At 46.5% G+C, this 26,368-nt stretch overlaps 2 protein-coding genes across 3 annotated transcripts in view; both read left to right on the top strand.

Annotated features, from left to right (window-relative positions):
- Positions 1-10,064, top strand: part of glra3 (glycine receptor, alpha 3) — a 58,789-nt gene extending 48,725 nt beyond the window's left edge. The window contains exons 9-10 of one of the 2 annotated variants that reach the window (XM_086297173.1): positions 1,078-1,206; positions 2,993-10,064. In XM_086297173.1, coding sequence (XP_086153299.1) covers positions 1,078-1,206; positions 2,993-3,319 — 456 coding nt within the window. In that variant the 3' untranslated portion in view covers positions 3,320-10,064. The remainder of the gene's footprint in view (positions 1-1,077; positions 1,207-2,992) is intronic. The other variant, XM_086297174.1, reaches the window with a different exon arrangement.
- A 5-nt stretch (positions 10,065-10,069) lies between these two features.
- hpgd (15-hydroxyprostaglandin dehydrogenase) lies at positions 10,070-25,434 on the top strand. Its single transcript, XM_086297209.1, has 7 exons — positions 10,070-10,396; positions 10,787-10,910; positions 13,340-13,446; positions 17,777-17,873; positions 21,846-21,922; positions 22,011-22,174; positions 24,895-25,434. Exons 1-7 carry the CDS (start codon positions 10,085-10,087, stop codon positions 25,016-25,018), a joined length of 1,005 nt encoding a protein of 334 aa, XP_086153335.1. The 5' UTR covers positions 10,070-10,084; the 3' UTR covers positions 25,019-25,434.
- The last annotated feature ends 934 nt before the right edge of the window (positions 25,435-26,368 follow it).

The raw sequence follows: 26,368 nt of genomic DNA, 5'->3' as shown, positions 1-26,368 counted from the left end.
ATCCGGCTCACTGTGAGGAGCGCAGGTCCACGCCGTCCAGGCTGAGGCTGAGCACCCCGGCTGAGGGGAACGCTGACAGCAGCACAAATCATTCATCGTGGGAATTTTCAGCCTCGTCCGATGTTTAGAGTTCAGGAAAACTAAGGAAAACTTTGACTCGCTGCATCCAGGAAAAAATCTCTTCCAACTTCTGTTATTTAAATTTTTCATATATCTGTGCAGAAGTCATAAGTACACTTTTGGCCCATCCCAGGGTGGAAAAATCCCTGAAAGATTTCAGGATAAAAGTCTGGATTAGCTTTAGACGTGTGTCACGTATAAACCTGCACACACATCTCGTTTGTTTCTATGGAAACACTTTTGAAATGTGCTAACTCGTTATTTTTATTCTTATTAGAATTTATAGAAAGACAGAGATATGTGGGAGCATGTCAGAAATGGATTTATCACTTCCATCTGACGTTTGAGCTTCCAGCTCAGCGTGGAGCGCCAGGTCGGATTGGAGCTGGGCCGGAGAGGGAGGAGGAAGTGGTGGAGGAATCGGTGCTTCTCGCTCCGCATGTTTGAGTCATCTCGCTGTATCGGTGCATGACGCAGCATGTAACCGCATCAGTGTGATGATTCTGTGTTTCTGCAGCCATCCAACCCGGATGAGCCTGAGCTCGGTGCGTGATCACGACCTCGGCGGGCTGGAAGATCAGCATTCAGTCAACTCGCCAACACAAACGTGTCACTGACACGTCCTGATGAAAGCACAGACGCTGAGCCTGTGGGTCTGAAGACTGAATGTGAACAGAGACCTGCAGACACACTAAGTTTACTGTTTAACACAATGAAATAAAAACAAACACACATGGAAACAATTTTGGAAAAGAAAACACATAAAAAATCATTTTACGGTCGATTTAGCTCATAGACAGCGTCTGATGCAAATCCATCAGCGTTCCTATCTGTGCGTCTGTGCAAGCAGCTGAACGTTTCCCTGCGTTGACTGAACGGCTGAGCGGCCCAGCCTGCTCTTTTTCTTTTGTTCTTCCTTTTGCTTTCTGTTGACGTGTGCATGCTGTCGGTCGGTAGATCAGTGGAGGTGCCGTTGATCCAGAGGAGCTAGCCGAGTCCCTTCGTCGTATTAACACTGACGACGGCCTCAAAGCGGCAGAGCCTCTGTACGGATCTATGACCAACATCTACACCAGCAACCACGGGGTAATGCCACGCTGCATGTGTGTGTGTCTGTGCGCATGTTTCTCTTGCAGGAGCTCCTCCTCCATCAGTCTGACACTTTTCACACAGCAGCTTCATAAATAAGACAGGATGTGTTGAAGGAGTAAAATGGTGACACGAACATAAACGTATTTCTCTGATGTGTGCGAGTCGTGACTGTTTCTGTGGTTTTTAATGACATATTTCCAGATGAGTGCACATCTGGATCAGGACAGTTTGAGTGAGCATGTAAAACTTCAGCTGAGCTTAACTGTGCTCAGAAATGTCTTCAGCTTACAGAGTATGTGTCGGTTTGTCCAGACAAACACGCGGCCGCTCAGTGATGATGAACAGCTGGAGGCTGGGACATTGTCTCCCACCGGCCGCCTGCAGAGCGGCCTGACTGTGTGGACAGTCTGAGGATGCTGTAAGCTGACAGGAAGTCTGTGAGCCAAAGAACAAAAATCACAGGACGCCAGCACAGACTCTGACATCACTGTTTATACACAGGCATGGTTTTTAAATGATGATGTCACTCATTAAGGGAACAAAGGTATCCACACCTGCCTGTCCTGAGTGTAACCTGATACCTGCTGTTTGTCTCACTGGAGGGTTTCCAGCATCAAAGCATCTGAGTCTGGTTTAAGTCCAGACTTTGACTCGGACGCTCCAGAACCTTTATTTTGTCCCTTTGAGCCAATCAAAGGCGGAGCTGCTGGTTCCTGCGTGGTTAGTCTGATGCACACGTGACTCAAAGCTTCCAGAAAGTTCAGCTTCTGTCTCGTCAGCCCTCAGAATATTATCCTCCAGATGTTTGTTGGCAGATGTGCGACGAGACTTTGTGATCTTCTTGGTCAGCAGTGGTTTCTGCTTGGACTCTCCCATCTTTGCCCCGCCTCTTTCTTACCGTTGAGTCGTGACCTCTGACCCTAGCTGAGCTTAATAGATGTTGTTCTGGGCTCTTCTGTGACCTCCTGGATGAGTCGGCGATGGTTTTCCAGGCTCTCAGCGTGGGTCGCTGGAGTCCCACAGCCTTAGAAATGTCTCCGTCACCCTCTCAGGCTGATGATGTCACTGACTTTGCTCCTCAGCTGCTTCTTGAGATCGTGGCGTGCTGCCGTTTGAGATCTTTCAGTCTGCTTCAGTTGGTCTTCGTCTATTTTAGTGATGGCAGCAGGCCTGGCAGTAATCAGACCTCAGGGCAGGAAGGTTTGGATACATACAGCTGTTTACTGATGGCTGACATCTCTCTGCACATTTAACTGAAACCGCAGCTGTAACACCTGAACTAATCTTTAGATTATTTTTGTGAATCAATGGCTCCCAAAAACATCTTCATCCTTATTATGATCTCATATACAAACATTTCTCGGCTCAGTGTCGTCACATTTCTGCCTAAAATTTGATTCAAAAGCACGCGGCAGGTGTAAAGATACCTTTTGTAATTTCCTCAGCAGAGTTTAACTAAAGCTTTCACCACCAGGGGGCAGAGTTTAAACTCTGAGCTAAACTCTTAATGACTCGTTGCACTGCTGGTTTCTCTTTAACGCCTCACAGCTGGTGTTTGTCTGTAGGTCAGCTTCAGAAGGTTTTAAACAGGAACGTAGAGAAAGTAGCTCCGAGCACCAACCCGAGGAAATCTGAATTCATTTGCTTCTTCGTTTTTGTGCTTTGGTCAGGTGTGGTGCCTCGCTCAGAGGCCAAACCGGTGAACAGATTCACAAATAATCTGTGACCCCCTACCCCTTCCTCCCCTTGCTCCTCCTCTTCCTCCTCGTCTCTCCAACAGGAAGGGGGGGCACATGAGAGCAGGCTGACCCCTGCTGCCGCCGTGACCTCCACCCCGAGTAACAGCAAGGAGTCGAAGGCCAGCGCCAACAACGCCGTGAGTGCACTGAACACGCCGGGAGCCACGGCGCAGAACGCTACCCAGAATGCACCTGCAGCAGCCAGTGGGGGTAAAAGCATGGAGGAGATGAGGAAGCTGTTCATCGACCGAGCCAAAAAGATTGACACTGTGTCGAGGGCCGGCTTCCCGCTGGCCTTCCTCTTCTTCAACATATTCTACTGGGTCCTGTACAAGATACTGCGGCACGAGGACGTGCATAAGCAGTAGAGACAAAGGACGAGAGATTATTCAGACGCAGGCGCACGAACATCTGCATTTCCTTTTCCATGAACCCCAGAGAGCCAATCAGGATGATCTTTGTCATGAAGGATGGATAAACTGGATCTCTGCCTGAAAACCACAGAAAACTTTTTTAAAGGTTCATGTAGTTAAAAATAATCTTCTGATAGTCTTTGATACCAAGTCTGTGATGTTGAAATTAAAAATGTTGTTGAAGAGTGCGTGGCAGACGTGACGGAGCAGCAGACAGGGCGCCACGTGTCGGGATTACGTCCTCCACGTGGAATTCATTCTTTTCCAGTCTGATAATATTTTAGTGGTGGAAAATCTGACCTGCCAAAGACAAAGTGGGGGATTTCAGTTAACTGAAACCAGCTCGATCAATAGCGTGAAGGATACTGTGACTCACGGCCAGCTGGGCTGAACGTCTCAACCACACGTAAGTGCGAGAAACTGCAGTTCCTCTAATGGCCTCTAGAGGGCGGCGCCAAAAGTGAGTCAGCGCCTGTAGACTCGTAGACCATCTGGTCTCTGTAGCTGATTTCACCATTTGTAACAACTCTATCCATTTAAACTGTAAGGCTTCGCATTATGAGGGGCGTGGCCTCGTGATAAACAGGTGGGTGGAGACACAGGCAGTGTATCAGTCAGCACAGTGGTCTTGAGTTTGAAGCACAGCCTGCAGCTTCACTTCCAGGTCTGCTGTGTTGTGTATAACAGGTGTGAGGATTCGATTTCCCTGAGAGGCCCAGACGCTGATGCAGTCTCAGCGATCACAGGTCTGCTATCAGCTGAACGTAAAACTTCTGGAAGCTTAAAAGTATTTAGAAAAATAACCAGTAAAAAGACAAGTGTGTAGATATCCTGTGTGCTGTGGACGTATCTCATCAGCATACTAATGTAAAAGTCTGAAAAAGCCGGATTCCCAGACTGAAATGCGGCAGGCGGCGTGCAGCTGAGCTCGGGCTCCGGGTGGAGAAGTGCAGCTTAGATCTGTCTGTCTCTGCTACAGTTAAAGCCTCCGTCGCTCCACCGCAGTCTGAAGTCTGAAAAGTGTGAGCTCGTCTGTTTAATCCTCTGAAACAATACTGGTTCAGACAAAGACTGCACATAAAAGACAGACAAAGACACTGTACCATAGTCCTGAGTTTTCTGTGAGTTTTAGTATTGTGTCTGTTCTCGTGACAGATCTGTTTCAGATCAGCTCAGGCTGACCTGATCTGAAACCGCCTGGAAAGAAGTGAAAGCCACAAACCTGAGAAGGACTCTGATGTCAAAGCCTTAGTTACCGTTCTGGCTGCCAAAGGGGAAGCGATTACATGAGCTAGCCTGGTTAGCAGACTGCATGTAAGGGTGTGGCAAAACAAAGTGTCATCCAAGTAAAAACCTTGAATTTCGCTCACCAGATACGACTCCAAGTGCAGTGACCTCACAGCAGCCATGTTATTGGTCACATGATGTCATGGCTCCAAAAGGCTCCGAAAGCACAAACACGGTCCAGAGGTCCAGTTCAGGTGAAGCTAGCAGCCGCCTGTGTCGCCATCCACCTGCTGCAGAGGCGGGAGTCTATCGGGGCTGGCTCACTGCCTCTAGTGGACGTCAGAGGAACTGCAGCGATGGTTTCATCTTTCAGCTGAAGATCAAAACACTTGAGCCGCCCAGTTCAGGTTTCCTCTCCGTTTAAAGTGACGCTTGCAAAAGAAAGAACAGCCAAACAAAAGCTGTGCATCTTTGCAGCTTTCTGTCACTCAGCATCATGGGATCTGTGTGAGTCAGGTTCGATGCACCCATTGTGAGAGTTGTCCTTTCTGCACTGATTTCCTCCCTGACACGCTGACAACGCCCTGATGTTTCATTACAGATGTGTCATACATGCTTACACGACCCACACACTCAAACCTCACTGCGTATGTCGGGAGTGGCCGTCCCACGCTGCGGCGGCGGCGGCGCACAGTCACACTGGAAGCTCACACTCACTCCCTTTAAGAACATGCGAGCAGCTAGACCCAGGTTCATCACATTTCCAGTCTTCATTTTCATTTTTTGTGCGACAGAGTTTTGACATTTGAAATTCATTTGGAGAAAGTGTGAGGTGCAGTCAGTCGCTTCAGCTTTGTGACTTTAGTTCAGGTCTGAAACGCAGCGATTCTCTGCTTTGCTTGTTTTTGGGATGAATTACTGCTGGCTTACGTCACTTTGACCGTTCACGGACTTTCTTTGGAATTTTGTTGTGTTTTCTAGGAAGCAGTGTGGTAACTTTAATTACTTTCAGCTGCTGACATGAGCAGTGAGGGGGGAGCTGCAGCATTCAGTCATCTCCTTTTATATCCTGCAGTCATTTGGCACGTTTAGCCAGTTTCCTAATAATGAAACCTCATTTTCTGCACAAAGTTCACTGACACTGTGTCACAGTGACATAATCGCTGCAGCAGCGCTGGGAGAAGGCTCCAGGTTTGAGGACTCTGCAACGAGGTGAGGAGGCGAGATTAACCAAACGTTGTTCAGGTGTCTTCTGTTCAACAGGACTCGGGTAGTCGTGGTCAGCCTGTTCCAGCTGTGATGCCAGTTTAGCCCTTTTATTTGTTTTTGAGAAATCTTTGTTTGTTTAAAGCGAACAGAATGTGATGGCGGCACAGTCGCACGCTGCTCTCCTCTGTGCTGTGTGCAGCACTCCTGTTGAACCAGCTTCACGCTCAGGCCACGTTTGTCCAAACTGTTTCCTGGAAGGATGTTCAGTTAGCTTAACACGACGCCGTCGCTGCGTTATTTACATCAGTGTTTCCCTCCCAGAAATATTTGCATAGTTGTGATGAAAACAGCCGGCCGTCTGCAGCTGTGTGCAGACTCTGCATCGCATCCTGACTGTGCACGTTTGCGTCATGTCTCTCATTTCTGTGCTCGTGTCCATCGTCTTAGTCCACAGTCAGATGTGCTGATTACTGCTTGGTATAGCGTTAGGACACAGTCGGTGTGGAAATCTACTTGTTTTGATGATGTCCCAGTTGCGTTGCTGCTTTATGTGCTTTGATTTTGTGTTTTTGGTCAATTTTATGCAGCATGTGTTTCAATCAGCTGATTTTCAGAGAGTGAAATAAGTTCAGATTTAGCAGCTCAGGTTCAGAGTCGGCCTGGAAAGAAAGGCTGTGGCACAGGGAGATGACACTGTGACGTAACAGGTGTGTAATCTATTACATCATCTTTACTTTTTGTATTGGAGATTATGGTAAATGGCCTGCATTTGTATAGCGCTTTACTCAGTCCCTAAGGACCCCAAAGCGCTCCACACTACATTCAGTCATCCACACATTCACACACTGGTGATGGCAGCTACATTGTAGCCACAGCCGCCCTGGGCCGCACTGACAGATGACTGATGTATCGGAATTTCAGGAGCGGGACCACGCCTCCAAACACGCTTCTCCGGCTGTCACCTATATCGGTTCCCCCAGTTCTGCAAGCCGATCATTCTCGTTTACATGCCCCTCCCTCCTTGTTCTCCACTCTTTAGCTTCTTCACTTCTATTTCGTCCACGGGGATCCGCCCGGGAGCCTTCGCCAGTCCCCTTCGAGGCCTTCCCCAAACCGCAGCTCAATTCATGTCAAAGCATCACTTTTACCTGCTAAAACGCTACCAAACTTACATGAGGACGTGGGCCCAGCTGTGAAAGATAATTCGTTACATCATCCATTACATTAACTTAAAGCGGCCTCGTCTGTTCTGTTAAAAAGACCATGTTTAGCTACGTGTCACAGCCTGTATAGAAAAGATGGATTTTGTAACACTGCCAAATGTTTTTAGAGCCAGAAGTGACCGTACTTACAGGAGAAAGTTATTAGCTAATGCTAGCCAGCCTGGTTAGCAGTCTGCATCCACAGGCAACAAATACCAGCTGGTCACTAAAATCACATTAAAAACCTGGAATTTCACTCAGTAAAACTGTTCAGACTTGTTGGACAGTAACCTCACAGCTGACATTTGATGGTCAGATAATCATTAAAACAGCACAAACACTGTCCAGAGGTCAGTTCAGGTGAAGCCTAGCAGACAGCTAGCAGCTAAAGCCGCCTGTGTCCTCGGCCTATCAGGAGGAGAACGTGTTTCTGCGGACTCACTGCTGGAGCCTCTGCTGGACGTTAGAGGAACTGCAGCCTGTGTAGATGTTTACTTCTGTTGGAGCAGTCGGTCACATGTCCGTCACTCTGGATGAGTTTACAGCACTGTTTTCACTCTGTGACACACACACACACACTGTACATTTGTGTTGTCGGTCCGAGGTTATTCATTTCTTTGAAACACAAATAAGGTTTAAAATCTTTAAACGTTCATATCGATGTGTATCTGGATCTGTGTGCTTTGTTCTTTTTGCTTCTGTTTTATGGGCCGAGCGGCTCATACAGACTGTCTGAATCCAGCTCGGCTCTGGAGCCCCGAGGTCCCTCGCTGCATCTGGATACGAAGAAAATAATTTCACAGCCATTAATTTTGCATCTGTTGTGTTTGTATTTCTACTTGCGCTGTGGTGAACGTGTCAATTTGTGGACATAAAGTTGTCGAGCTGTGTGCGTACTGCGACTCTTTGTTCACTGCACTGTAAAAACAAAGCCGACTGCCATCACGTCAGAGCCGCTTCGGGTCTGACAGGTTTTATTTCATCACCGCATCCTTGTAGTCGTTGAACATCCGTCAAGCATTCCTTCTACATTCCAGTTCAGAGCGCGCGCACACACACACACACACGTTTTTGTAAAATAAGCTGTGGATATTTTACATGAAACTCTCTCAGACTAAAATAAACTTGGGAGCCACTTCTTAACAACGATGGTCTGCTGTTTCTTGTTTCTAGTAACCGTAAGAGACAAACGTGCTTTCTGCACGTCGCAAAGAGGAACTCAGATGGACCGCGCTCCGGTTTTAAAAGGTTAAAGTTCTTCACGAGGGCTCTGCAGCACCTGTAGCTCAAAAAGCCTCAAAAGATCAATCAGAGCCCAGAGCGTCTGCGATTATAATCAGTCAGAAATTTCATAAAATAATCTCAGAATTACTCGATTTATTATTTTTATCTCACACTTTGTCTTTTACATGCTCCCCTTTAAATGTTCTCTCTCGTGTTTCGCCTACTTTAGTGTGTTTATACCACCTCACTGTTATCTGATAACGAAGGCTAACTTTAGTCCACTATTGGATACGATTAGAGAAGCTCTATAGGGATATATGCTCGTTAGACAGGAGTCCATTGAGATGAATGGTCCCCAAAGAGGATGATTCCTGTCCACTCGAATAATAACTGAAGGTTTAGTTCTTCCTTTTGGAATTCGTGAGGACTGGATCTTGTGGATATTATGAGCTCATTGCTCTTTTAGACATACCTGTATGGAAACATAAGACCTCCTCAGTTTGGGTTCATATTGAATCATCAGTGTGTCTGAAATGTGAAGCCGACTGGAGAACGAGGAGCTACTGGACTTTCATCAAGCTGAGCAAAAGCTTTAAGATATCTCGAAATGTCTCTGCAACAGTGTCGACGTCTCTGACATTAACAAAGCAGATCTTTGTTGTACAGACAGACCGGGGCGAAGGATTTGGGAGGACTTCAACTATCTGGGAAAAAACAACAGTTTAAAATCCTGCACAGACTTCGTCTGTGACACAGTCGCCCTGATTCAAAGCTTAAGCTTTGTTCACCTCCATTAAGGAGGAGCTACATACTAACATGTATACACGCATCGTTGTTATTATTGTTTATGTCGTGTTGTTGCTGATTCCTTGTATTACTGTGCATGTACTGTTGTATTTGTAAGTGCATACACAGACTTAACTCGCTTCACTTTAGCTTTATCACTACAACACAAATGATTTCCTAAAGGTGCATTAATATCTCCCGTTTCTGCTGTCGCCACCTGCTGGCCACCAACAAGAATGCAGGTTTAGGAGAGCAGAGCAGGAGGAACATGTGTCCATCTTTATTATCCAGTTTGTGCACAGCGACCTCACTTCCTGTGATGTTTGCCGTCCGGTCCAGGCTGGCCTCACCTGGCACACAAAATATTGCCTCTGCTGCTGTTTCAGGTCCTCGGAGATCCCAGAAATCTAAAGAGCGCCTGCTGAACACGCTGCAGATCATCTCCAGATCCAAGAATGAAGGAAGGATGTACAATAAGAAGGTCAAAGGAAGAGAGCGTGTACAGGAAGTCAGAGGAACGGAAGCGTAGCGATGTTCCTCAATCTAAAGTGTGCAGAATATAAATAGTGAAGTTCATGAAGATACAGCAGCTTTTCCTTTCCTCATGTGTCTTTATTATTTTTAAAGAATAGAAGGAAAACACACTGGAGCGGGTGGTATTTTCACATATTTGGTCATTATCAGCTGCTGGTTCCCATTCAGTGTGAGAGTGGACGTGCAGAGACCTGAAGCTCGCTGTAACGTATCCCCGAGCTGCGCTGCCGCTGTTGTGTAACGCCACTTAAGCCTCGCAGGAGAAAAACCAACGGTGAGGAAGAACAATGAGAGACTGACAGCTCTTTAAAGAAGCTGCTGTCTGAGGTTTTGTCTCTGACATGTCCTGAAATGCAGACTTTATATAAACAGCAACACATTTCAGGAGCTCAGGTGTGCTGATCAAACAGGAGGAGGGGAGGAGAAGAAAGGGCGTGGAGGAGGAGCCGGGAGGGCAGGTACAACAAGTTGGATTAAACCTGTAATTATTATTCTACGGAGTTTACTTAACCTCTCCCTCTCTCGCTCTCTCACACACATGCAGTGTTTGTATAGACTGATAAGGCGAGGGGGGAGGGGGGGGAGGAGGAGGAGGGGAAAACAGCTTAGCCAAAAGAATAAAAACAGAGCGGTGAGAAAACATGTGATTGAGTTGGAGAGAGAGCAGAAAGGTGCAGGAAGACGCAGAGCAGGAGAGGAAGAGAAGAACAGTCACCGAGAGAAGAAGAAGGAGGAAGAGTGCAGCTGTACTGGGAGCATGTCTCTGAATGGGAAGGTGGCTCTGGTGACGGGGGGTGCTCAGGGCATCGGCAGAGCTGTGGTCCAGTCACTGCTGCAGAGCTCAGCCAAGGTCGGTACTGCTGCAACTTTTGCTTGCAGCTTTTAGTTTCCTTCGATCTGTTGTGTTTTTCATCTTTTCACCTCAAAAGCTTTTTTTCTTCAGTGTTTGACTTGTTTTTTTAACAGGAGCAGGGTTTCAAAGGTGAGTCTGTGGTTAATCCAGGTTAATCTGTAATGAAATCATTGTGAAAGACTCGCTTCTCTGCAGCAGCACGGGCGTTTCAGAGAGATCAGTCATTTCTCGGAACTTCCTTTGCCATCTGTTTAAGTAAATGAATGTTTGTTTCCGTCTGAGCTGCACAGTTGTGAAACCACAGGACTAATATAGTCTGCTGAGCAAAGTAAGTGTTGCACTGTAACCAAAGTGCTGCAGAGTCCATCTCAAAGTTCTGTTCTGCAGGTGGCCATGGTGGACCTGAACAAGGACCTCGGTGAGGAGTGCAAGGCCCAGCTGGACGCCGAGTTCGGAGAAGGAAACTGCACGTTCATTGAGTGCGATGTGGCCAACGGAGATGCGCTGCGAGGTAATTATGCCGTGCCGTAAGACGCGAGAAAAGAGCTGACGTCACTCTCGTCAAAGCTTTCAGTGTGTCAGTGCGTTTGGCAGCTGTTCAGTTAATTGTGTAATGCAAACGCAGCGCACCGCCGAGCCTTGGACAACGAGGAAGCGGGCTAATTTAATTTATCACAAACCTGTCACCGAGGTCAAACAGAGCTCCGAGTTTTCTCGCCGCTCCCAGAGTCCCGCTCAAACTCAGCCTGTCCTGTGTTTGATTTACAACCACATGACCTTTTATTTTTCTCCAGTTACCTTCTCCTTTTCTGCTGCTCTGCCGGCGCTGTTGTGTGCTAGTGTGTGTGGGGGGGGGGGGGCGTGCCTGGGTGAGAAAAAGGAGAAGCCGAGTATTTAAGTGTGTGTAAGTGAAAAAGTGTGTCACAGAGTGAGAGAGGAACAAAGATTCATTGTCTGACACTGAAAAAGTCTATCCCTGCAGGCAAACGGCTGTGGAATGCTGTTTGCTGTAGCTCCTGTGTGTGTGTGTCTGTGTGTGTGTGGGGGGTAAGGTGAGATTTACCATGTTTAAATGCACTCATGCATCTTTGCAGCTGTGCGGTTAACAGCTCTGTTTTGTGTCTCTGCATCTTCAGCACTAATTGCGAGGTGTCCAGGTGAGGAATGCGGAAGACACGCAGGTTTAACCCTCTCCGGTTTTTCCCTCGGGGTCTGTTTCTGCTGTTGCTGTTAGCGTAACCAATCGTGCGCGCCCACATGCAGAGATAAACCGGCTGCTGGCGGCTGATTGCGTAACAGCATGATGTATGTGCCCCTCAGTCACAGCGTGTGCGTTCGGCCGACACGTCTGACAAGTTATTTGGGTGTAAACCCCGCGGTGTCAGGATTCCTGCTCTTTGCTGAACCTGTAACTGAAACACACACAAGCTTTTCACACGTAAAGTAAAGTGAGTCCTCTCGAAGACTGCAGTGTGTAGTTACATTTCAGGAAGTAGTCAGGCCACTGACACTTCTTGTGGTGAACTTTAAACATTTTTACAAACTGATCTCTACCTGCTGCTCATGACATCACAGCCAACTGGAAATGTGGACGAGTTTTCCAGCTGGAGGTTGTTTGTTTTGGCTTGGAGTCTGGCTCTGGTCCTGAGACTGACTTCCTCCTCAGCATTTCACTTTTAATTCAGTTTCATCGCCTCGGAGTACTTTTTATTGTACAGTAATACACAACACCAACGGCTGCTGCTACCCCAGACAACCCGGTCCTTGGACACCCCGAGGTAGAAGAAGTCAGCACAGAGGTCAGCTGGGGGGTGCTTAATGTCAAACCTAGTATGCTTGATACCAAAACAAAACCAGCACATGTAGGTAGACCCAGAATGGAGGATACATATCTCATGTGGGCGATCTGGAAAGTTTAGCTTGGTCAGCTCCATGATGATTGGCCCCTCTTGGTCAGCTCCATGATGATTGGCCCCTCTTGGTCAGCTCCATGACGATTGGCCCCTCTTGGTCAGGTCCATGACGATTGGCTCTTCTTGGTCAGCTCCATGACGATTGGCCCCTCTTGGTCAGCTCCATGACGATTGGCCCCTCTTGGTCAGGTCCATGACGATTGGCTCTTCTTGGTCATCTCCATGACGATTGGCTCTTCTTGGTCATCTCCATGACGATTGGCCCTTCTTGGTCAGCTCCATGACGATTGGCTCTTCTTGGTCATCTCCATGACGATTGGCCCTTCTTGGTCAGCTCCATGATGATTGGCTCTTCTTGGTCATCTCCATGACGATTGGCTCTTCTTGGTCATCTCCATGACGATTGGCCCTTCTTGGTCAGCTCCATGACGATTGGCTCTTCTTGGTCATCTCCATGACAATTGGCTCTTCTTGGTCATCTCCATGACGATTGGCTCTTCTTGGTCATCTCCATGACGATTGGCTCTCCTTGGTCAGCTCCATGACGATTGGCTCTTCTTGGTCAGCTCCATGACGATTGGCTCTTCTTGGTCAGCTCCATGATGATTGGCCCCTCTTGGTCAGCTCTATAACGATTGGCCCCTCTTGGTCAGCTCTATAACGATTGGCCCCTCTTGGTCAGCTCCATGATGATTGGCCCCTCTTGGTCAGCTCCATGACGATTGGCCTTTCTTGCTTGATGATCAGCATCAGTTCGGCTGAACAGCCAGACAGCGAGGGTCCGGGCACTTCCAGAGTTCTTGGTAGTAGCTCGGATAAGTTTGGCGTGTTGAGAACGATGAAGCAGATTAAAGTGTAAACTACATGGTGCTACGATGGTAATGAGGCTCTGTTATAACAGCGAGTGCAGTCTTAATGAGTGAAACCCTGTTTACATTCTGATGGGAGCTTGTCATTGATGTTTTTAGAAGTTCCTGTATTAGCGTCTGAAATCACCCCATTTTGATTTCTTGTCTCTGTGGAACAGACACCTTCCAGAACACCGTGGACCAATTTGGCCATCTGGACATCGTCATCAACAACGCCGGCATCACCAACGAAAAGGACTGGGAGAAGACCATCCAAGTGAACCTGGTGAGATGGCAAACCAAAATAACACGCATGCTGCCTTAATGCATGAACGCTAGATCAGACTGATGCCCCGGGGGTGGTGCATCAGAGGAAGCTTAGCATGCCCATGATATCTTTCCCCATCAGCACCTCACTGATGCTCACCTGATGGAGGTGCAGCATCTGACCAATCGCAAACATGCATTTTACAAAGGATGATAAATCTGTAAGATAATTGAAGCAGAAACATTTGCAGCTTTATCTCTTTTTGTGCTTTGAGGAAAAACCTGAGGAAGCCTAATCAGAAGTATTATTATGTGCAGCACTTTGTGATTCTGTCTAGAAAGGTGCTATATAAATAAAAAAAAATTATTTATTTATTAAAGTAGCATAGAGCTTTTCCTTTCAGATCGCAACTCAGAGGATCCAGAGCACACCGCTCTTTTAGATCCTCAGCTCTTCCTGAACTGTGCAGGTTTTCCAGGCCATGTGGAATAAGGAATGTCGGGTGTAACCTAACACTCAAAGAAGGCAGGGAGTCAAAACATTTTTCAAAGTTAGATTGGAATGTGATCCAGATAGAGCCACAGGTCACAACACAAAAGTTTATCCTGTGGCAGCAACTCACTTGAAAATAGTACAAATGTTGCGTGTAGTCGGGGAATGTCAGCCTGTCAGAAGGTGAACGGTTGGATTCTTCTCATGGTGGCGACGAGGCTCCCAAAACTGCAGGTCCTCATCGATCCATGCGTATACATACAGAAACTGAAAGCGGTGACTAAAGTACTATCAGCCTCATCTTCTGACATTTTGTCTTATTATAAATTCAGCCCCACGCTAACCCGCTGACATCACATCCTGTGTTGTCCACCTTCATTCTGTGTCAGTGCCAACAGGGGGCGACACCGGCACTTGCTGAATAGATGGCGGAAATGACTTTCCTGATAAGTTCATTGGCTTAGCCAGTCGTTTCTAGTTTGGCTGGTAAAAATAACACTCTGTCTGCGGCTGTTGTTGGTCACCTGTCACAAATACCTGCTCTGTTCACCTTTGACCTCTGTGTTACAGCACGGAGAACCTCCAGCTCTCCATCTAATAGAAAGTAACGACAGCTCAGGTTTAAAGTGAAAAAGGACATGAAAATAGTTCAATCGAGATACTTCAGCTCAGTTTGAAGATCCGGACCAGTTAGATTACTTCAGCTGCTTGTGACTTCACACCAAGCCACAGTGGAAAAACACGAGCTGCGCGTCTTACCGTGGATCTTTCCTGCTGTATAAATAAACATGAGTTTTCCTTATTTTCAGTCACGTATCTCTGCTCCAGCAGTGAAGGCTCATGTTAAACATGACCATACTTCAGATAATAAGGTCAGTGTACAAGTCCTCTCTGTGAGCCAAAGCTCGGGCTGCAGACTGCTCTAAACCCTCGGTTTCACAGCTCGTCTTCCTGTTAGCTCTAAATATGTTTCAATAACAACAGCTGAATTGAACTGCATGATGTCACAGAGAGGGAATATCCTAATATGGTCTTCTCAGGCGAATGGCTGAAATCTGGGCCACAGAAGCTCTACATACTTGCTTTTCAAACGTTTGTTTATGATGGGCAGCCAATAAGTGAAACGTTGGCTTAAAGACAGGTTGGCCTTTAAGGGGAGGGGCTAAAGCAGCTTGTTTTAAACTGAGGCACTCATACGGGGCCCAGTACAGGACTTATCAACTGTATTTGAGTCTGACAGTGGACGGTGATATGGGACTGACACAGTACAAGCACAAGAGGGACTAAAAAAAGCCTCTTTCTTGCTAACAGCACAGCTGGTCGACGATGGGATCCACCATCGAGACTCTGTAAAGTGTGGCCCGCAGAGAGACCTGATCTCTTCTCACAACATACCGCTGTGACTCATTGTTCCTGAATTGGCTCCCGTTCACATCAGCTGTTGGAGTCAGACTCCATCCAAGTTCCAGTTCGAGGATACTTTCCTCCACTTAGTTGCATATTTGGGATGTTTTAAGTTTTCAGATGTGAACTTTCGACTCCAACAGAACTGTATGAAACGCAAATGTGGGACTTAAGATGTGATGGATGTGCATTTATGGAGTGCGGCATGTTACGTAAAGGCCCTTGTTGTGATAGCAAAATAAAAGTCTGCCCATACAGTCAGTGATGCTTTGGCACTGGTGGCACTGGTAGCACTGGACCGGGAGCTGCAGAAAGGGAAATGTGTTGCAGTGGTTTGTATCACATCTGTCTGACAGTGTGTTCATGCAAACGAGGCGTCTTCTTAAAAACAAAGTTAATCATGGACTTCCTGAGACTGATACTTTTTACATTATTCAACTCAACTTTATTTACACAGCAAATCACAACAGCAGTCGCCTCAAGGCACTTTGTATTGTAAGGTCGACCCTACAATAATACATACATAGAAAACACAACAGTCATATGACCCCCTATGAGCAGCACTTTGGTGACAGTGGGAAGGAAAAACTCCCTTTTAACAGGAAGAAACCTCCAGCAGAACCAGGCTCAGGGAGGGGCGGGGCCATCTGCTGTGATTGGTTGGGGTGAGAGAAGGAAGACAGGATAAAGACATGTTTTCCTTAGAAAATATTATTATAAAGCACTACATATGTATTCATTGCTATGCAGATGATGCCCACCTATATGTATCTATGAACGCTTGAGCAGGAAATGAATCAAACTACTCAGATTATGATTCGAATTCATATAACTTTATTAATCCCAGAGTTCACAGCCGACCCAGCCTACGCTCTCACAGCCCACTGTCTTTAAACTCTGATTTCAAGAGCGGAGTCAAAGCAGAGGTCAGGAAAAAATTCGATGAATAAAAAGAACAAAATAGATTAACAGCGTGCTCAGAGGGAGCGTTTCTGTACTGCTGCGCCTTAAACTGACGGTGATGTTTGATTCTGTGTTGAGCTGAGTTCCTCATCGACGATCGTTGTGTGTCTGGCAGGTCTGTCTGAGCCCGTCTTTGTGTTGTGGTTCCTGTCAGCCCGTCATACATGCTTTAATCAGTCACAGCCTGATACTCGGATAAGAGCTGATACACTGCTAACCACTTTAAAGGTGCGCTGTCTCACGCTGTCAGTATCACTTCTCTTTCTTAAGCAAACTTCAGATCTGTCAGACCATTTTCATTCCAACACTGACATCAGCTAAACCAAAGCAAAAGTTTAATTCATTAAAAAGTTTTCCATCTTTGTTTTCTTGACTCTCAGGTAAGTTCACACCTGGTGCCCCAAAGAGCTGTTTGTCTTTGGAGTCGGGTCCATTTATGCAGCCCTGCTGGTCTCAGACTGGGGGAGTGTTTGTGTGCACGGCCGGGTGTTGCCTCCTACACGACTCTGTTAGGAGCACATGAGTTTGGTATATTCAGCAGGTCATTGCTGGAGAGGAGACCAGGTGAACACTTCACCTGTGCTCTGAGTCCTGATGCTGCTGGGTGAGTCACCTGACTGCTCACCAAGTGTCTGTGGGCAAGAAACAATCTGCTTTTGTCATGGTCCTGGGTCGTTGACCCAGCGTTTTGTGTTTTGTGATTATTTCCCTCTGTTCTACTTATTCTGTGTCCTCCCCCCTTGTGTCCGGTTCGGGTTCTAGATTTCCTGTTTTGTTCTGAAAGTCTGTGTCTGTTGTCATTGTGTTCAGCTTGTGTCCTCCAGTCATCATGTGTATTCAGATCAGCTGTTCTTCCCTCCTGTGTGCGATTACCCGATTACCTTGTGTGTGTATATATAGTGGGTGTCGGTCTGTGTTTCTTGGTATCCTGGTCTGCGTCTCTCTGCGTCTCGTAAGATTTCAGGTTTGCTCTTTAGTTTCTCCCAGTTTAGGTTTCCGTTTGTAATTACTTATGCTTCATTGCCTGTTTTTGCCACCGCCACCGTGTAAATAAACTTCACTCGTATCATCAGTTTACTGCATTTTGGGTCCTCCTTTTCCTCCACTCCACACAGCTCACTCCGCCAGCCGTGACAGCTTTCTTTTATTTGTTGTTGTTTGTTGTCCCTCAGTGCTTCATGACTCCATGCCCAAACACTTTTAACCCAGTCTTCATCCAGACCCCCTCCTGCCCCCTGTTTTGGGGGCCTATAACATGACAGTAATAATGTGACACTAACTGGAGCTTCAATAACCGCATCATTTCTGTTGCTGTGTCAGCTGTTCTGCCAGATATGTGAGCTAAAGAAACAATTCTTTGCAGTCAGTGAAGAGTGAGAAGCTCGTCTTTAAAGCGTGTTATCAGTGGGTTCACGCATGTTTAACTTCCTCATCACGAGCGCATGCCTCAGTTTACAGCTGTGAACACTCGTCTTATCTTTGTCTGCAGACCTCGGTCATCAAGGGAACCTACTTGGCTCTGGAGCACATGAGCAAAGAGAACGGCAAGCAAGGAGGCACCATTATCAATGTATCCTCTATGGCAGGTAACACGCACACGTGCAGAAACATGTATTATTAAAACAACAGACACTCTGCCAGGCTTTCAGATTTCATACAGCGATTTTTGTTCAGGGATGTTAAAGTTCGCCAAAGATTACACGACAGTTGTGTCCATAAGGCCACGGCGGCGTGTGACTGCGCTTCGCCTGAGTCGCTGCTGCTGCGGCGAGCTGCCAGTGGCTCTGAGAAAGAGGCGCCCCCACTCATCACCCTCCAAAATCAGCTGACTAATGTTCCCAGTGCAAATACAACAATCAGCTTTTTCTTCCTGTTCATTTCAAAGGGCAGAGGGCAGCGAGTCAAAGGTCAGCAGAAAGCTCAGCTCAGTCTGACCTCATCACAAGGACGTTTTCTGCAGCGGCACACCCGGGCGCGCTTCCTGTCTGTCAGCTTTTCTGCTTCTATTTTGTGCGGCGAGCTGAGCTGAACGCTGCGCTCGCCGCTGTGTCTGTGAACCTTCTTCACTGTGCATGAACCCTGCAGCTCTTTAGAGACCTGCAGCTTAAAAACACGACAGCGGGGCGTCAGCACTGACCTCGTCACATACTTGGAAGCAAAATGGTGCCCTTCCTGAGTAACAGCAGATATGAATGAGTGATATGAGCTCTAGGAGTGGACCAGCTGGGAGCACCTGGCTCTCCGCTGACTTTCTCCTTTCAGAAAATGTGGCTGTGAGAAATCTGTCCTCGCTGGAGGCCTGGCTCATGGAAACATTCCTCTTCTTCCTTGGATGTGGGTGTTGTGTTAGAAACACATGAAACAAAAAGCAGCTATGACAGGTTGGCAGATATCCACCAGGGCTGTGGATCGCTCCGTCATGGAAAAGTTCATTCTCCTCCAACATCTTCTCTCCATCACAGTCCAACACAACAAAGACGAGTCCCGAGCTCTGCTGGTGTTTTATTGTCCTCATGCTGCTCTTTAAAGGCCTGCGAGAGCCGTGATCTTCCTCTACAACATCCCACGCAGAGCTCCGAGGAAGCTGCGTTTTCTGTGGGATTAGCGCCGTTTATGAGACCAGAACACTTCGGGATGTCCCCTCATGCAACGGCAACGTGCTTCATTGGAGCAAATAAACTCCACGTAGGCGATGATTAGATGAGACAGATTATAGTGAGTTCCTGTGTGGTTAGATTACACACAGACACACACACTCCTCATTATGTTGCAGTGACTCGTATCTGCTGTCCCGCTGCAGGCTGCAGATCCAGGGTTGACCCTTCCTTCGTTGTTTTCGCGGCCTCGGGTCTGGGCAGAGGTCTTCGAGCAGGTGTTAGGTTCCAGGTCAAAGGTCGCACTGCTCTGTGCCGTAAAAATATTTGTGTTTCACAAAGATTCTGAGTGATGTTCCTGTGGGAGAGCTCCCAGCTACAGATCGGCTGACAGTTATTAGAACTTCACGTCACGCCCAGGCAGTGTGACACAAAGCTCAGCAAAGCCAGGATATCTTCTCTGTGGTCGCACGACGGTGGTCATCAACCCGATAAAGAGAAGAGAAGATAACCTTTATTAGTCCCACGCGTGGGAAATTTGTTTTGTTACAGCAGTGGACAGTTGTATAGAGAAAGAACACTGGAATAATATATCTATGAGACATTGTACACAATAGAATAGAATAAAATAAAATACTGTATACAATAGGATAAAAATAGAAGACAAATGCTATATACAATATGAGTATAATACAACGATGGCAGGAAGAGTTTTGCGCTTAGTGTTATTGCACATGTGTGGATGTGTGTGTTTGTTCAGTTAAAGTCTTTGTTGTGGAGTCTGACAGCAGTGGGGAGGAAAGACCTGCGAAATCTCTCCGTCCCACACCGTGGGTGCCGCAGTCTCCCACTGAAGGAGCTGCTCAGTGCTGTCACAGTCTGCTGCATGGGGTGGGAGATGTTGTCCAACAGGGATGACAGCTTAGCCGCCGTTCTCCTGTCACTCACCACCTCCACTGGGTCCAGAGGGCATCCTAGAACAGAGCTGGCCCTTCGGATCACCCTGTTCAGTCTCTTCCTGTCCCCAGCAGAGATGCTGCTGCCCCAGCAGACCACACCGTAAAAGATGGCTGAGGCCACCACAGAGTCATAGAAGGTCTTCAGGAGTGGGCCCTCCACCCCAAACGACCTGAGTCTCCGCAGCAGGTACAGCCTGCTCTGCCCTTTCCTGTAGAGGGCGTCTGAGTTATGAGTCCAGTCCAGTCTGTTGTTCAGATGAACACCAAGGTACCTGTAGCTGTCCACAGCCTCAATGTCCATACCCTGGATGTTCAGTGGTTGCAGTGGAGAATGCTTGTGCCTGCGGAAGTCTACCACCAGCTCCTTGGTTTTACTGGCGTTGATCTGGAGGTAGTTCAGCTGGCACCAGTCCACAAAGTCCTGAGTCAGTCCTCTGTGTCCTTGTCGTCCCCATCAGTGATGAGGCCGACTATTGCAGAGTCATCAGAGAACTTCTGCAGGAAGCACTGGGTGGAATTGTGGGAGAAGTCTGCAGTGTAGATGGTGAAGAGGAACGGAGCCAGAACCGTTCCCTGTGGGGCCCCCGTACTGCAGACGACCCTGTCCGACACACAGCCCTGAGCCCCGAGGCCGACGCTGTCGATGTCATTTCCTGTTTTTATCCTGGTTTCTCAGAGTTGAGGAGATGAACCATCCCCGGGTCATGTGACACTGGTCCAGCTGTGATGTGTGTGGATTACAGATGATCCGTTTGGTCAATAACAAAGTATTTTTCTATCGGCTTTGTTCAGAAACATATCTGATTAACGTGGAGCCGCTCAGACGATTCTCAGGCACGTTTTCATCGTCTGTGCTTCACGTCAGAATTTAATCTGTGTTTGTTTTAATCATGCATCATGATGTCGATCTAGCACAGCTCAGCCTGCACTAACAGCAGACATGTGGTAATCATTTCACCCTCATCCCACTGGTGATAACATCAGTGTGTGTGTGTGTGTGTGTGTGTGTGTGTGTGTGTGTGTGTGTGTGTGTGTGTTGTTCATTTGGATAGAATAGAATAGAATAGAATTCAACTTTATTGTCATTGCACATGCACAGGTACAGGGCAACGAAATGCAGTTTGCATCCATCCAGAAGTGCTTTAGTGATATAGATATATTACAATATATATTAGCAATAATATAGATATGTGAGTATATTACAGAAATGGGTCTATTATGGTATGTTATAATGTACACGGTATGAAGTATGTTGTGAATATTCTATAACTATAAGTATGTACAGGCTGTAGTGAGTACAAGCTATGTACAGGATATGAACAGGATATAAATATGAAAAACTATACAGAATATGAAATAAATAACTTTACAGAATCTGAGATATACAGCTATACAGAAATGGGAACTATGCAAGTTGTAAACAGTTGTAGGATTAAAAATTATCGAATGTACAGAATGATTATTTACACAGAGCTATACAGTAGTGCAGTTAAGATAAGTGAGGGTGTAGATAGTTTCTACAGAGGCTGTATAAAGTGCTGGTGGTTGTGAGTGGTGGTTCAGTCCATGTTATTATTGTGTTTGAGGGTACAGTTGTCCATTGTGGGTGTGTGTATGTTCAGTCCATGAGTTTAACGTGGGTCAGATGTCAGGAGGCAGAGTTCAGGAGTCTGAATGTCATGTGGTCACATGACATTTGTGCAGCCAGGTCGCCGGTCGTTGTCTTTGTTGTTCTCGTCAACGCACTGTGAGGACAAAGTGAAGGAAATGTGTATTTATTATGAAAGCCTTCACGGAGCTGAAACAGCAGCGAGTCACGCGGTGACTGTTTCATCAAAGACAGGATGCTCGGACGGGTCTCTGAGTCGGGTTTAATCCCAGTAAACCCGGATCAGCTGAGCCTGCGGCGTTTAAAACGAGGTGCAGCTGCAGCAGCTGTGTTTGGCCTGCATGTTACAAACTGTGATAACATCGTGTTTTTCCCTCTGGGTCTTTCCTTTTTCAGCCTTCATGCATTCCCCTCACCAGCCCGTCTACACGGCCACTAAACACGGAGTCATTGGCTTCACCAGAGCGATGGCGGTAAGACGCACACACATTAGCGAAAGCGCAGCACGAAGCCTTTCGGGATGAGAGGGCCGCTCAGCAGCTTGTTCTCGTGTCGCTGCAGGACGCGGCCATTCAGGGCGACTACGGCGTTCGCATCCACGCGCTGTGTCCGGCCTTCGTCGACACGCCCCTGCTGCAGTCGGTGGAAGACGAGGACAACATGGGCAAGTTCGTCAAGTTCAAGGACGACTTCAAACGGAGCATGAGCAAGTTTGGAGTTCTACAGTAAGTCCATGTGCCAGTCAGCAGCAACGATCACCAAAACTGATGCAAACGTGTTTATTAAGGTGCCTGTTTAAAGCCTCGTGTGGACGATAGAGGAACTGCAGTTTTTGGCACATCAGCGTTAGCTCCAAAGTTTGGCGCTTGTTGCTGCTGCAGTGTTTCATGTGTGTTTTAAACCTCCTGCAGATGAACGTTGGCACATTGCAGTCCGATCTGGTCTCACCTCAGTTGTCTGCGCTACAGCAGCAGCTGGTGTCAGCTGAGTGTGCTCAGGGAGCTCAGAGGTCTGGGTGAGGACGCGACATTCAGCTTCATATGAATGAAGCTGGACGAGTGAGAGACCTGCTGCTCAGCACGGATCAGATCTGTTCTTAACTCCGCTTTAAACCCGTCTCTGCTCTGATTGCATCACTGCTGTTTGAAAGACTTCTTCTCTTTCAGGAAACCCGATGAAGCGTTTGGAGCGGTTCAGTCCAGCTGTGAGAGACGCTGAACAGTGTCCACACTGTGCAGAGAGCACGCTGTGTGCAGTTTGCTCAACGCTGTGAAAGCTCTGCAGGAGGGAATCATTTAGTGTCAGAGGAAATTGAGTCCAGATGACTTCCTGAACACATGTGGATATATGCATCTGTACATCCACTGACTCGCTGAAAGAGGGCAGAACAGCAGCTGTAGTGTTTTTAGGGAATGTGGTGTTTACTTGTGTTAGTCACTCTGTAAAAACTCAACCTGCCTTTGGAGACAACAGTAAATCCCCATGATGTAAATCGTTATATTTTAGTTCAAAGTTACGGTGAGTTTAGTTTGAGTAAAAGCTTTCTCAGTGACTTCTGAAAGGCTGAACTCTGGAAACAAAGGAAACGGCCAACAGGGATCCACAGTCCTCCACGATGTTACACAGTTGCCTAAATAAGGATTCAGACTCCTGACTGAGGTTCTCCTTCCTCAGATTAAGATTTGGAAGCGTTTATAGTTTAGACTAATGTCAGTTTGAGGATAAATATGATGTGATGGTGGCACTGAAGTGGCTGCAGTGGGTTTGAGATGAGAGTCGTCTGTAGTCGGTGTTGACATTTGAATCAAGAATGTTCTTAATTTGACTTAAATCATGGAGATAAGTAACGAGAGGATAGTTTGTTAGGGTAACCCGCTGGGTCGGCCTTTATGTTCAGGCGAGTTCAAATATTTGAATCAAGTTGTTATGGTTACAGTTGTTTGCTGAGTCACATTTAAATCCAGTTAAGAATTATTTGAATTAAGTGGTTGAGACAGGATGATCCAGTAGGTTCAGCAAGTTTAAAGAGCTCATTGATATCAGTTGTTTGGATTCTATTCTGGGAGCCAAGATAATCCATTGATTTAGCTTCAAATCCAGTTTTAAAGCTAGGAAAAATTTCAGTTTTATTTATATAGCCCCAATCCAGGTCTTTATGTCTTTAAGACATTCCTGCAGTTTAAGGCTACGTCCACACGTACACGGGTATTTTTGAAAACTGAGATTTTCCGTTTTCGTTTTAAAAAATAATCCCGTCCACACATAAAGGCAGAAATGAAGGAAAACGCTGCTATGAACATGCCAAAGCAACAGGTGGCGATATATTCCTAACCGTGCAGAAATGTTGGCCAATCAGAAGTCTAGAAGCCTCGGTGGGAAAAAGTAAACAAAGCTGGGGCATAGAAGCAGAACCGAGTCGTATATGTGGAGGGACAGTAACTGTGTGTATATGTAAGCATTTAAACACTGCAGAGAGTAGAATTAACAGTATTGTAGAAATTCATTTCACCGAAACAATAACGTGGCGCACATTGTGCCGTCAAAAAAGGCGCACACCTTTGACGCTGCGTTTTCTGCGTTTTTCTCATCCACACGTAAATGCAAAAACTGAGTTTTCAAAAATATCCACCCTGGCCGGAGTTTTTAAAAATCTCCGTTTTCAGTGACCAAAAACGCCGTTTACGTGTGGACGGAAGGTGCAAACGCATAGAAAAATCTGCGTTTTCAAAAATACCCGGGTACGTGTGGACGTAGCCTAACTCATTGGTGTGTGTTATCTGGCTTCATGGACAGATAGAGCTGGGTGTCATCTGCATAGCAGTGTAAATGTATGTTATGTCTTCTAATGATGCTGCCTAAGGGAAGCATGTAAAATGTAAACAGAATTGGTCCTAGCACTGAACCCTGTGGAACTCCATAATTAACCTCAGTGTGTGAAGAGGACTCTCCATTTACATGCACAAATTGTATATTTTTACCTTATTTTACACGTTGCTGTAGATCAGGGGTGTCAAACTCAAATACACAGTGGGCCAAAATTCAAAACTGGAACAAAGTCGCGGGCTAACGTTAATATTTATTGAAAAAAAAATCTTCCTCCAGATATAAGAATGAATCTTTTCTTATGGACTCAAATAAGTTTTGCTGGAAAAGTGAATATGGAACAAGCAAAGCTTAATACTAAACAATATATATATTAGCTGTATAATACCAGTAGGCCAGCTCTAATAGTAATTTGGTATGGCTTCGTGGGCCAAATGTAATTAGGCTGCGGGCCAAATTTGGCCCGCGGGCCAGAGTTTGACACCTATGCTGTAGATAATGATGTGTCTGTGGGATGACTTGTTTCTCTAATGGTTAAAATTTAATTTGTGAAGAAAGTCATGAAGTCGTAATTTGTGATGCAAAAACAACAGCGTGTGTTTTTCTTCTTGTTGACCTGCAGGCCGTCGCTGATAGCAGAGGGCATGATGAGGCTGATCACGGACACCAGTCTGCACGGAGCGGTGATGAAGATCACCTGCTCCAAGGGAATCCATTTCCACACCTATGAGCCCATGTCGGCCTGAGCTCCACACTCAGGACTCACATGCTGAAGGAAAGATGCGGCGCTCTAACCCGTCTGACTGCAGCTCACCAGAGACGCTCGGGACGACACGTGGACGCTGCAGGAGCTTCAGTCAGAACTGCGTCTGTTTGGATTCGAATCTTTTTTATTTAATAATCATCTGCATAACATGAAAACAGTGATCATACAAACAATATCCAGCAAGCCAAAGTTACAGATGAGTTTTTTCGTTTTTAGCTAATTGTTTGTGCGTCACAGGAAACGCTGGACCGTCACTGTGGTCCACCTCAGAGATGACGGCTTCTTTGATTAGTGTTATTTAAAGAACTGTAACAGTTACTCTTTTATAGCTGGTTTATGTGACATGCAAACACAAATAAATCAATAAATATGGAGTTTTGATAACCTAAACAATAATTGTATGCTAACATTCGTAGTTTCACAATGTCTGTTTATTTTCCGTGTTTTAATATTTATTCACAGCCAATACGTGGTACACGAGGAGTGAGGTCACAGTATGCACATCACCCATTGGTTTGTAAAATCCAGTTTTTAGACTGCAAGCTAGCTTGGTTAGCAAAGCGTGTACATGGACTGTAAGGATTAAAGACGCCTTGCCACCCTAACTTCTTGAACGTGGAACTGCTGGGGCAAGAAGTTTGCATAATTAGGGGCGTGGCCTCTTTGACGGAACAGGCCGATGGCCGCACAGGCGGCTGTAGCTGCTAGCTGTCTGCTAGCTTCACCTTTGCTAACTGGAGTCCCTGAACAGAGACCTGTGAACCGTTGTTGGAGCCTTTTGGAGCATTTTTAATGTCATCATGTGAGGTTACTGTAGTAACAGACTGTCCAAGAAGGCGGAGCTCCAGGTTTAGTGCCTGCACTAATTAGCATAAGGTCACCTCTAAGATGGCGTGAGCCAAAAACCGGCATTAAGTCTGCACACAGTGGGTAATTTCAAAGTTGTTGCTTCCATCTTTATCCATAGTATAGGAAAGTGTGTGGAAATGCTTAGTAGTCTTTGATATTCTTCATATCAAATATTACGCTTCCAACTCAATCTCCCATTTAAACACAATAACGGCGGCGGTACCCTAAAATTATTCCTCCTGCAGATGTGTTTCCTGGACTTGAGCTGGTTTTTATTCTGATCATCTTCTTGTGTGGCTGGAGGAACATATTTGATACTCATCACTGTGTCAGTCCAATACAGAAAAACGACTGTGGCAGCAGCATGCAGCAACTTTATTTGTACAGCGCAATCCTTTGTGTGTCTTTATCTCCTCTGAACTGTGGGCTGGGACACAGCGTCAGTCAGCCTTAGCCCTGTTTTCACTGTTGACATTCCTCA

The sequence above is a fragment of the Aulonocara sp. 'chitande type north' Nkhata Bay genome, linkage group LG6 (assembly GCF_057382095.1).
Source record: "Aulonocara sp. 'chitande type north' Nkhata Bay isolate Kocher_YH1m ecotype deep benthic linkage group LG6, A_spYH_male_GT1.1, whole genome shotgun sequence".
In the NCBI taxonomy this organism is placed as follows: domain Eukaryota; kingdom Metazoa; phylum Chordata; class Actinopteri; order Cichliformes; family Cichlidae; genus Aulonocara; species Aulonocara sp. 'chitande type north' Nkhata Bay.
The sequence above is the reverse complement of the archived record's forward strand: the minus strand, read 5'-3'. Positions and strand labels throughout refer to the sequence as shown.

Coding starts and splice junctions, on each gene's coding strand:
- hpgd (XM_086297209.1), top strand. CDS start 10,085: ATGCAGTGTTTGTATAGACTGATAAGGCGAGGGGGGAGGGGGGGGAGG. Junction 13,447..17,776: donor AGACCATCCAAGTGAACCTG/GTGAGATGGCAA, acceptor CTTTGTCTGCAG/ACCTCGGTCATCAAGGGAAC. Junction 21,923..22,010: donor GCTTCACCAGAGCGATGGCG/GTAAGACGCACA, acceptor GTGTCGCTGCAG/GACGCGGCCATTCAGGGCGA.